The sequence below is a fragment of the Aplysia californica genome, unplaced genomic scaffold (genome assembly GCF_000002075.1).
Source record: "Aplysia californica isolate F4 #8 unplaced genomic scaffold, AplCal3.0 scaffold00135, whole genome shotgun sequence".
NCBI classification, from domain to species: domain Eukaryota; kingdom Metazoa; phylum Mollusca; class Gastropoda; order Aplysiida; family Aplysiidae; genus Aplysia; species Aplysia californica.
Window position 1 is genome coordinate 1,292,711 of NW_004797405.1, and position 12,160 is coordinate 1,304,870.

At 38.9% G+C, this 12,160-nt stretch overlaps 1 protein-coding gene across 5 annotated transcripts in view; it reads right to left on the bottom strand.

Moving 5' to 3' along the window:
• Nucleotides 1-12,160, bottom strand: part of LOC101851797 — a 27,988-nt gene that overhangs the window by 10,750 nt on the left and 5,078 nt on the right. The window contains exons 1-2 of one of the 5 annotated variants that reach the window (XM_005096701.3): nt 7,944-8,049; nt 2,628-2,691 (exon numbers count right to left, since the gene is read on the bottom strand). In XM_005096701.3, coding sequence (XP_005096758.1) covers nt 2,628-2,679 — 52 coding nt within the window. In that variant the 5' untranslated portion in view covers nt 2,680-2,691; nt 7,944-8,049. Of the gene's footprint in view, nt 1-2,627; nt 2,692-7,521; nt 7,599-7,659; nt 7,786-7,860; nt 8,050-12,160 lie in introns of those variants that run through there. The other 4 variants (XM_005096702.3, XM_005096703.3, XM_013081543.2 and 1 more) reach the window with 4 other exon arrangements.

Sequence of the window (12,160 nt, forward strand, 5' to 3'; positions counted from 1 at the left end):
GCACACATCAATCTACTTGCTCATGCAGCTTGACCAACTTATTTCCCTGCCATATGCATAAAGTTTTCAGAAGAAAACATATTTTTCCATGAGTAGTGGTTGATTTAAAAAGTCCTCATGCAAACACCCCCACCTTTTGGCAAAAGCTCAGTAGACGTTTTACGGCGCTCGCAACTGCATAAGGTATAAGGTCATATGAGCGCCAGAAGATTAGAGGTGTTACAAGAGAGTAACAAACATAAAAAAGAAGGAGGGGAGATAAGGACGATAAACTTTTTATAGAAAAGAAGAAGCAAACCACACCAGAGCACCCGCCAACCACCCACGGGTAAGGAGTGATTATGACAGACTATTTTGAAAATGGATATACGATCACCGAAAACCATTTAAATTCTAACCAGCTAAAAAAAATTACCAGAGGCCATACTATAAAAGAAAAACGCAGAGGAAAGATCTAAAAAGGCATTTTGCTGCTTCACAACAACACGCCAGCACACACTTCAAGAAAAGCTGCAGAAATTGCTCAAGAAAAAGGCTATGAAATTTTACCACATCCATCCTATTCTCCAGATTTAGTCCCATCTGACTTTTTTTATTCCCCAAACTAAAAAAACGATTTAAAAGGAAGGCATTTTGAAAGTGATGATGAGGTCATAGAAGCGGCAGAGGGCTGTTTTCCTGACATAGAGAGGTCCTCTATTCTCAAGGTGTTTTCATGGCCATTCACCAATGGCAAAAAATGTGTAACTGTGGGAGGCGACTACATCAACAAAATCTAAGCTTAGTACCAAATTTCATCTTTCTATACTGCCTGTATTCCTTCATGGTCAGGTAAAAAAAACTTTTGAAATGCCCCTCGTACATGTATCTGGTTGTCTTGGCTTGTCTTATGCACGTTGTGTAGGCTGCCGCAAAAATTTCCCTTGTCAAGCTTTACCTGTCGGCGTGTTTCGTAGCGTGCATTTAGAAGAAGTGACCATGAGTTTGTCAGTCAAAATTATATGGTAAAAAACCTGTCATATGACAAAAGTGTGTGTTTAGGCGGAGACTACTGTACAATGTGAGGAATATCACAGAAACTTCCACTTTCAAAAACCGTACTGGGCCCAAGGGAAGAAACCATAACCTTTTCATTTCATGTTCAACCCTGCTGAAACAGAGATCTAATGTCTAGCCCGGACACCAGTAATGTATTTCCTCAATGGTAATTTTGGTTACAATAAAAGTAAATCACAGACATTATTTAACTCGCAGAGGACACTGTTCATTCCCACTTAATGCCCGATTCTATGTTCAGAACTTTTTTGTTGTGCGATACAGGTTGGTGGTAGAAGGTGATACAGGTTGTTTGATAAGACAGAAAGTTCTTCAGTGTGTGAAAAGTTAGTACGGGGCATGATGTGGTGGAACCAGGCGCTCATCAATTTTTGGACATATGGGGTTCTTGGTATAATTGAAAACACTGTTTATTTATCTTGCGCTTGGAGAAAAAAATATCAATCTATTTTGATTTTGAATAGAAATCAAAATTAGCGAGAAAATGGCCCCCAAAGTTTCGCAATTCCCATAGATTGAAAGTCCTAGGAAAAAGAATATGTGAGCTTTTGCCAAAAGGTGGGGGTGTTTGCTTAAGGACTTTTTAAATCAACCACTACTCATGGTAAAATATGTTTTCTTCTGAAAACTTTATGTATATGGCAAGGAAATAAGTTGGTCAAGCTGCATGAGCAAGTAGATTGATGTGTGCATCTTATATCTCTACATAGAAAGATAATAGTACTAAAAATAGGGCATTTTTTACTCATCCTGAGTGCACACGTAATTGTATGTTAAATACAGAATATTGTTAATCTTAAACTATCAAACAGAAGTGCATTCAAACATTGAAAATAGTTTGTATGCACCATCATAACAGCATGTGTCCATTAAAAGGGTTTTATTTTTTTATGTTATTGCTGAGTAAAATTTATAAGTTCGTTCATAACTCGTGTCATAATTACATCATCAGACTTTCCAAGGTCTAGAAAACCCAAATTGTTAAACATATCATCCCGGGGAATGACCGGTATTAAACATTGGTTCGACATTGATCCATCAGAACGGTAATTTTCCGCTCCATCGCATGGTTTTGCTTAAATATGACTTTGATTGAGATTATCCAGGTTTGTCATAATGATGATCTAACCATTTTCTCAATCTTTAAATTATCAGTGGTAGCTCAGAACACCAACAACAGTTCTTCACGACAGGAATCTATCACGAGCCTGAGTTATGGTAGCCAATCACAGTAATAAAAATATTGATATAAGAATACAGAAATGTGAAACTGTTTAGGTTTAACACTCTTACCCTTGGAACACAAAACAAGCTTAATTTAAAGCAGGATTTTCAAATTGAAAGTCATCTCTGAGACGGCCAGGCCAAATGAGAAAATTTGGGTGAATGCCTTTCCCAAGGGCACAACGTCGAATTTCTTTCTGGCAGCATGATAATCCCCCCCACCCCCTCCCCTCCCCCTAAAAAAAATCATCATTACACATTACATTCATCTTTAATAAGAAATAGTTTAACTCGGTGTTGTCAAAAAAGTATTATTTTCCTTGTCAAACCTTTCTCCCTTAACTCACCATAGTCATATGTATGGGATACTGGTTTCTCTTTTTGATAATTGGCAGCCATCACAAGACAAATCTGAAAGCAATCAATAAGTATAAATTATTATGCAATAGATTTCTTAAAGGGCATGATGACAAAGCACATTGGCCAAACTGACAACGGTCAAACTTACATTTACAGAATGTGACAGCTTAAAACATAGATTCTATAGTAAATAGAAACAATCTATTCATGTAAAGTTACTCCAGCGACATCATCTATACACAGGAACAATAGATAAAACCACAGAGAGACATCTTATATCATGGCAAGGACAAAATTTAGCTCATTTGGGAGGTGGGCTGCTTTGACCCAGCCTGAGACAGATGCATGCAAAGTTCCAGAATAAAGACAAAAACACCCGACAAAATTCTACCCACACAGGAATAAAACTGGCTTCTCTTTTGCAACGACGAAGCACCAAACCCCCACTCAAAAAACACTGGCAGACCTGAACCTAACTCTACTTGGAGCAAAATACGATTCACACCCAAAATAAACTGACCACAAACACAACCATTTTGGGGGCAAGCTTCTTCCACACAGAGCTCCCCATTACACACAGTGTGCGTATATCATATTAAACCTGCAGATTACCCCCCTTTAAGTTTTGGTGGTGTGTGAGCGTTACTCTTTAAAATCTCCTTTGGGGGTTTGCATATATATACGCTTTAAAACGTAGATATATATGGTGTCTAGTCTACTTTTTTCTACATATGGCATTGGACAGAAGGGCGAAAGCCCAGCTGTTGCTGGATCGATAACAACAACAACAACAACAACAACAACTAGTCTACTTTTGTGCAAACAATGTCAGAAACAATTGTTAGATCTAGATCTGATAGATCTAGAATCTAGATTTACCCAATAATAATATCGAAGTGACTATTTCTCCGAACGTTCGGGAAAATAAAGCTAAACTCTATTGCTCCAAACGGTTTCCGATCTTGAGATTTGTATGGTTATTTGCTAGATTTAGGCATCATCCTTTCAATTATTTCATTCTGCCATTCTGCGAGGACTGGGAAGAAGCATTTTTTTGCATCAAATTCAATTTCTAGAGCTAGAGATTTTTAAATGTCTGAATATTCAGATACTTCAGTCGTGGTTGGGGCAACGTTCCCGGACATACTTCATTTTAAAAAACCTCCAAAAGGTTCTGCGAGAAAACAAGACTGCTCGACCTCGGCAGTAACCTATTTTGCAATTAGTCACCCAGCAAAAACTAAAATTCTTCATGTAAAAAAAAATCCCTCCCCTCCCCCCAATCTGTTCACACCTTACACACACACACACACACCAAACACACACACACACGAGCCACTCCATTCGCTAAATTATCAACAAATCTCGAGAGCGGAAACCGTTCTGAGAAATAGGGTTCAAGTTTATTTTCCCGAACGTTCGGAGAAATAGAGCCGGCCTAATAATATTGTGATCGGAATAAATAAGACGTCATAAAATTAAAAGGAGTCAAATCCTAAAATCTAGGAGGTTTTTATCAAGAAACTGAGAAAGCTTCCACAATTCAGGCACTACAATATTATTAGTATTAGATCTAGATTCTAGATCTTACTGTCTGGGCATTTCAGCCGTCTGGACAAGTCGGCCGCCCGACTAAACAGTGTTGTTCCAACTTGTTTTAATCTAGATCTAGATTAGAGATCTAGATTTAGTCTAGAGAAATCTAGATTCTTTTGATTCTAGATCTCTAGGCCAACAATTTTGACGATTTTGTTCATCAAGAAAAAGAAAGTTCAAAGAGAACAGGACAAAAATAAGGAAGAGGCTAGCGGTACTTAATGACAGCTAGACTAGCAGTCTAGCCGTATTTAAGTACGGCTAGACTGCTTGGCTAGCCGTATTAGACAGCTGGGCTAGCCATACTTAGATCTATACAGTCCTACTAATAGCCGCCCGGTGCCGTCTGGAGCCGTCCGTTGACTTATTTTTTTATTATTTTGCCTTACGATTTTTTAAAGTAATTTTTTGTTTGTGACCTGCCAACCCAAAGAGCTGAGTGAGCGTGAGATTCAAACCAACTGACCCTGAGATTTGCTGCTCTTGGCGTGAGATTTGACTTTCCATCTTGTTCAATTTGCTACCTATCACATATATACACGTATTTCTGCGCTCAAAATGGCCGTAATTATGTAAAAGAAGCTAAACTACGACGTTTTCATAAACTTATAGAATGACTAACCCAATTATTTGAAATATATCTATGATTAAAAAGAAAAATAACAAAATATTAAAATTAAAGGGTGCCAATATATACTAGACTTTAACTTTAACTCTGCGGGGCTGCCGGTGTATGATTTTTACCCATTGGCCGAAACATCCACATCGGCTAACTAACTAGAATCTATGCTTTGTGCAGCTTTTAGAACCGCACATTCAAAACGATCTTGAGGCCTGCTATGAAATAAGTGAAAACTATCATTATCTCCCCCTCCCCCCCAAAAAAAACAAAAACAAAAACAAACCACAAAAATCACGGCAATATAGTTTTAATACTTGACGTTAAAGATCTATTACTATTATTATGCTACCGGTACCACAATGCCGGTGACTTACAATACAAAAGTTTATTATTCATCGTATCATGGGCAAAGACTGAAAAGAATAACATTGCTCACTTCACCCTTCTCGAAATTCGCCACCAAAATGTCGGTATTACTCTTATTTTCGCACGTGTATTCGGTTAGATAGAAAAATCATCTTTTGATGCAGGTTTGTATGAAACCAGCCCCCAACCCCCCCCCCCCCCCCCTCCATCACTCCCCTCACCCGTTAGTCTCCTACTGATTATGTAAATAATACTAGTAGTACGGCAGAGTGCACTGTAATAATCCTGAGGCACAATGCCAGTTTGGGAGAAAAAAAAATCATATTTGTGCGGCAGTTGATAAAAAATTGTTATCAGTGTGGGCCTACTGGTCTTATAATTAATTAAATTATACCAAACTACAATTACAACAACATTGGCCTACAGGTGTACAATAGTGTTGTAAAAGATGATGAGAACTAGTGATAGACTTAATATTGCAATACTCATTTCATGTGGGTATGTGGTTATACATTGATCATTTGATGTATTCAGAGTTCACTAAAAGGTCATCTGTCTAACCGCTAGTGAAGTCTAAACGTGAAGAGTGTATGTGAACATTGGGTAATTCAATTAATATAACAAGTAATATGCTACGATTATGAGCCCATCTGTATAGTATTAGTAGTATCATCATCTATTGTTCATTAAAGAGAGGCGAGAGTGGGCTTTTCAGATCTTTCATACGATGCAGTCGCACAGCTTTTACAAAAGAATAACGAGTAGATAAAACGTCAAACGGCAATTTACACTTTTCACTCACTGACTCTGTGAAAAGCATGAGATTTCATGGCCTAGCGTGAGAGCGTGAGATGACATGCCAAAGCGTGAGTCTCACGCTCAAAGCGTGAAGGTTGGCAGGTCTTCCGGCATGTTCACATTTGACATCTTCCCGAAATGCAACGATTTTTTCCAGCAAGTTAGAATTTACAACTTCCTCACCAAGGATGTGCCCGCCAAAAGTATTAAAAATATCAAAAAATCAAACCCATCAAGTAAAGATGCCTCGCAAGACACAATGGCCTTGTGGTGTTTGTTTCAAATCATGCCAAATGGATTTTTTTATATATATTTTTTTTTTATAGGAGAGTGTTTTACGGCGCTCGCAACTGCATAGGTCATATGAGCGCGCGGGACACACCTAATATTTTCAGTTGGTAGAGTCAGGAGCCCAGAGGAAGGGGCAAAGGAGGTGAGGGGGTGAGGGCAGAAAGTGGAGACGAAAACAGACGACAGAACATTGCTAGAGAGCAGGAAATGAGGTGAAAGGAAACAAATTTAGAGAAGAAAATATTTTGGTCGCTACCCGGATTCGAACCCGGGACCTTTTGAATGAGAGGCCAACACCTTAACCTCTAGGCCACGAGAGCCAAATGGATGCAGTGCTCTGTGTCAAATGTGAGAAGAAGTATCACAGAGAATGTGAATGCATCACAGAAATACAGTATAGACATGGGCCACCTGCCTCCCTCATGATTTTATTTGCAAGAATTGTGCATCATTCGAGGGTCATTTCGATTTCAGGTAAGAAAACATGGTAAAGAAAAGAGTTCCATACATTCTGTCTGTCTGCTGTCTGTCTTTAAAATGTTCTGCTCGTTTAGCTTTTAACAGCTTATGATTATATTAATGAGGGGGGGGGGAGGGGCTGGGTATTGATGACAGATGGTGATAATGGGGGGAGGGGGTAAAAAATGAGCAATATTTTTTATGACATAATATGTGTACGCTTCCTTTTCTCAGTTGCAGATATCCAGTCTGCAGTGACTGATGACAGATGAAACAGCGTCAGCGCTCTGGGGCTAAAGATAACGTTCATGACAGATGGTGACAGGGGGGGTGGGGGTAACAAACGAGCAATATTTTTGATGACATAATCGTATGCTCCCTTTTCTCTATTGCAGATCCAGTCTGCAGCGACTGATGACAGATACATGATAAACAGCGTCAGCGCTCTCGGGCTAAAATGGAACAAATTCTACTTCGCCATTACAGCTTGGACACCCCCACTCAATGTATCAAGACCAAGTATCCTCATTCCGATTTGTTGGTGTGGATTCTGATGCATACAGCAAATTAAAATCCTTTAATATGGGAAAGACAATGGAAGAAAACCTATACAAGTGAGTGGTCATGGGAGCTGTTTATTCAATGCAGTCTCCATGGCTTTATATGGAAATGAAGCTCACTCGAAGAAACTATGCACCCGAACAACAATCAAACTCATTCTGCATGGCAAAGAATATGAACAGAAATACCCTCGTTTCAAAGATGTTTGTTCCATGACTGAAAGTGAAAGCATCACCGAGGGATACAAAAGAGGCTACTCGTCAGCATAAATGCTGCCTTATCAACCGTTATATATACAACATCCTATGGTTTTGTTGTGTACCCACCCCTGAATGGTCTGATTGATGAGGTATTTCGGATCTTAACAACAATTCACCACAAAGGTAATAGGAAGAAAAGTAGACTCAAACAGTTCCTGGTTTCCGAACCATTTTGTGCCTTTGCTAGATCTAGATCTAGATATAGTCTATAGATATAGATCTAGATCTAGACTAGATATCTAGATCTAGTTACTCCAAGATTCTCACCTACAGAACCAAGGTGACAAAGATAATCTCTACAACCACTTTATGGACATTATAATGATTATAGAGGCATATGGCGTCCTTACATCTGAAAAAACCCGCACTGCAGAAAATTCCAACAGGGAAGGAGAAGGAGAATCACTTCAGAATTCAGAATCAGTTTTTTATGATTCGCGAGAATCAGTTTGTGATACATCTCTGTGATTGGCCGAAATATAGATGACGTGTTTCAGCCATCTATTTTTGCCATTTGGTGTCTCGCGGGGTTTCCCCCAAGACCAAGGAGTTTAGAACTAATGGAGCCTCCTCTCTCTCTTCGCGGCGCCACGAGCAGTGCGCCGCGGTGGGGGTCAAATATGGCCGCCGAGTGTGGGCTAAATCTCGAACTGTGGCGGTTCTTTTAGCCTAATAGAATCTTATCGGGCTGGGCCACGTTGTGGGGGTGGGCGGGGTGGGGGAATGCACGCAAGGAAGAGGGGATGGAGCAGGGATGAAAGAGGAGGGGCGGGCCTTGGGAAGGGAGGAAGGAGAATGGGAAAAATTAAATAAAAGAGAGAGAGAGAGAAAGAGAGAGTGAGAGAGAGAGAGATACAGAGAGAGAGAGAGACAGACAGACAGACGGACGGACGGACGGACGGACAGACAGACAGACAGACAGACAGACAGACAGACAGATAGACAGAGAGAAGAGAGAGAGAGGGGGACAGAGAGAGAGAGAGAGAGAGAGAGAGAGAGAGAGAGAGAGAGAGAGAGAGAGAGAGAGAGATTGTGATCAACGGATAATGACAGGGAGAAAAAAAAATTCTGTGTGTGATACGGACTATTTAATTCTTTAAAAGTTTTATGTTATAATCTAGTTTAAAAATCAGAAAGATGTGTAAAATAAGAAGAAAACTTGTAAAAGTAACATAAAATTATCAAACATACCAAATTATAAAGATAACCTTTCAAGATGCCAAAATATTTAATAATAGAAATGGATAAAAATATACTTTAAAACTGAATTTAAGATATTATGATTGCATGATTCTAGGCGTGTGCCATAACTAACTTTATGTGTAAGGAATAGCGAACACAACAGAGGGTCGATGCCAGCTTTATCTGATTGCTAACAGTATGTCTTGGTCTATAAATAATAATATTATTGATTACAATAATTTTGTTTCCTGGTTTTCACAAAGTAGAGCGCACAATGATTTCAAATATTTTATTTAAAAAAAAGATAACAGCACCTTTTGAGGTGTGATCGCATGCATGAGCGTGGATGACCTTTGAATGTTTTCTTTTTTTTTTGTTCAGTAAAGTATGATATGGAGAGTAGCGTTTTTAGTCCCTTATTACACTCTGGGGGGGGGGGGGATAATTTTTCTCAGTGATGACTCTTGTGTATTAAAATTTGATGTTGCTTTGTTTGGTTTGTTTTTTAACAGCAGAATCTTAAGTGAACCGGAATTATTGATTGTGGGATCTTTGGTGAAGACTACAACAATAGAATTAAACCGAGTACATGTATAGTTCTATCTAACAAGACTCAAACTCTTATCCACCCCACCCAACCCTCTCCCCTCATCTGATATGGTTTGGTGTTTCTTTAACATAGAAAATATTCATCATTAGCCTCTTATGAATGTTAATAATCTAAATTGTGTTGCTGGGGGCATAAAAACACTTTCATTCAAATTTTTTAAAAGGAAAACAACTTAACTGTGAAAACTTCAGTCCACTGCAGCATCATATCGGTTCTTACACTTAAATACAACACATATGCAAGGCATTTTTACTAATTGACTTGCCGGAGGAAAGGGTGATTGTTTTCTTCGTTTAATTTGACTTTAGAATGAAAGGCGAGAGGTCATTAAAGTATAAATAACCTAAAACTCTGCACTGAACGAACTCGAACTGCTGATGAACAGCAGTCGATCTGCGCACGCAAGGAGGTGCTATTCCTATTCTTCTTCTGGAAAAACAAAAGAGAGCTTCAAAACAGACTGCAGCGCCATCTGAAGCAAAGAGCATACTTCCTGCGGACACTTTTTAGGCTGAGTGACCCATCTTGTCTTGTATTATCTTTGCCGATACCTATAGGTATCAAAGATAGTGAATAACAAGATGGGCCACTCAGCCAAAAAAGTGTCCGCAGGAAGTATGCTCTTTGCTTCAGATGGCGCTGCAGTCTGTTTTGAAGCTCTCTTTTGTTTTTCCAGAAGAAGAATAGGAATAGCACCTCCTTGCGTGCGCAGATCGACTGCTGTTCATCAGCAGTTCGAGTTCGTTCAGTGCAGAGTTTTAGGTTATTTATACTTTAATGACCTCTCGCCTTTCATTCTAAAGTCAAATTAAACGAAGAAAACCATCACCCTTTCCTCCGGAAGAGGTTTTTTGTCAGCGTAACCATTTTAAAAAAGCGTTCTTCCGAAATTTATGCCAAAACTTGCTAGTTTCATTTTGATTTTTTAAAACTCAAGTAGGGTAACTCTGTTCGCAAAGAGTGCGCTTTTGTGAAGAGGGCGCCACCAAATTTTGAGGACACTTTTTTAATTGGCTCAAAGAGAGAAGTGGCCCATCTTGTTATGTACTATCAAAGATACTACATAACAAGATGGGCCACTCAGCCAAAAAAGTGTCCGCAGGAAGTATGCTCTTTGCTTCAGATGGCGCTGCAGTCTGTTTTGAAGCTCTCTTTCGTTTTTCCAGAAGAAGAATAGGAATAGCACCTCCTTGCGTGCGCAGATCGACTGCTGTTCATCAGCAGTTCGGGTACGTTCAGTGCGGAGTTTTATTTTTTTATATATTTTAATGACCTCTCGCCTTTCATTCTAAAGTCAAATTAAACAAAGAAAACCATCACCCTTTCCTCCGGAAGAGGTTTTTTGTCAGCGTAACCATTTAAAAAAGCGTTCTTCCGAAATTTATCCCAAAACTTGCTAGTTTCACTTTGATTTTTTAAAACTCAAGTAGGGTAACTCTGTTCGCAAAGAGTGCGCTTTTGTGAAGAGGGCGCCACCAAATTTGGAGGACAATTTTTTAATTGGCTCAAAGAGAGAAGTGGCCCATCTTGTTATGTACTATCATTGGTACTATCATTGTAGGTATCTAAGTATCGAGTACCTGGTATCGATACCTGCCCATCACTACTTGTGACTCCTTATGGAGTGGCCCGAGAGGGGTGAGGAGGCTATTTATGTGGCCGTGAAAACGTTTTGAATGTTAGGCATACTCATTGTGGATTACGAACCTCTTTTTACTTTTAATTTAAGAGGTTTACGTTTAAGGATGAATTTGACAGCGACAATGTTTCAAAATTAGGAAGGGAAGCAGTGATTATTTGATTATATAGACGCTTCGCCCCTGGGTATACATGCCTAGCCTAGGCCTACTAAAATTAATATATTTTAGCCCATAGAGAGTATTTAATTAATAAACGTAGCATATCTAGATCTAGAAACTAGGATCTAGATCTAGATTTAGAAATTTAAATTCTAGAATCTAGATATATATATAGATCTAGCTAGATCTAGATTCTAGTTCTAGAATCTAGGTCTAGATTTTGTTGTGCACCCAGCCAAGAGTGCAGTTCGGAAAGTAGATCTATAATCTAGATCTAATCTAGATTCTAGATCTAGGCCCCTAGTGGTTGACGAATGACGGAAGGGCGACTCTTGACTAGGCCTAGCTACTTGCCTGTGTGGAATAATGTACATCACACAACTCTTCTGTTATAACTGTTAGGTACGTATCGGGATTTAGACAGTACCTTTCTTCTACTCAGTAGTTACTTTTCGGTTACAATGTACTAGAACTAGAAGACTATAATAAAACCAAAGAGCCTTTTCAGACGTGCGTTTCTTCACTCTCTCTATATCTGTTTGTACCCACAAACCGAACAATATTACAGCCTGTGAATTGGCGGAGACACACTAGATCTATCATGCAACTTAATTCATACTATCATATCAACAGTAGATATAGATCTAGAAATCTAGATCTACTTAAGCTTCTGTGCTTGTTTCAATGGCTTCTTTTTCGGTGCACCTGTACAATTATATGGTCCCGTTTAATGTTAACATGACGGCCATTATTGTCATGAGGCAGTGAATCTAGAATCTAGTCTCTAGATCTAGATTTCTAGATACTTGTATCTAGATCTAGATTCTAGATCTAGATTCTAGATCTAGATTTCTAGATACATGTATCTAGATCTAGATTCCAGATCTAGATATCTAGATTCTATAGATAGCCAATATAATCTATTTCTAGGTCTAGATAGCTAGATCTAGATATCTAGATTAGATCTAGATCTATA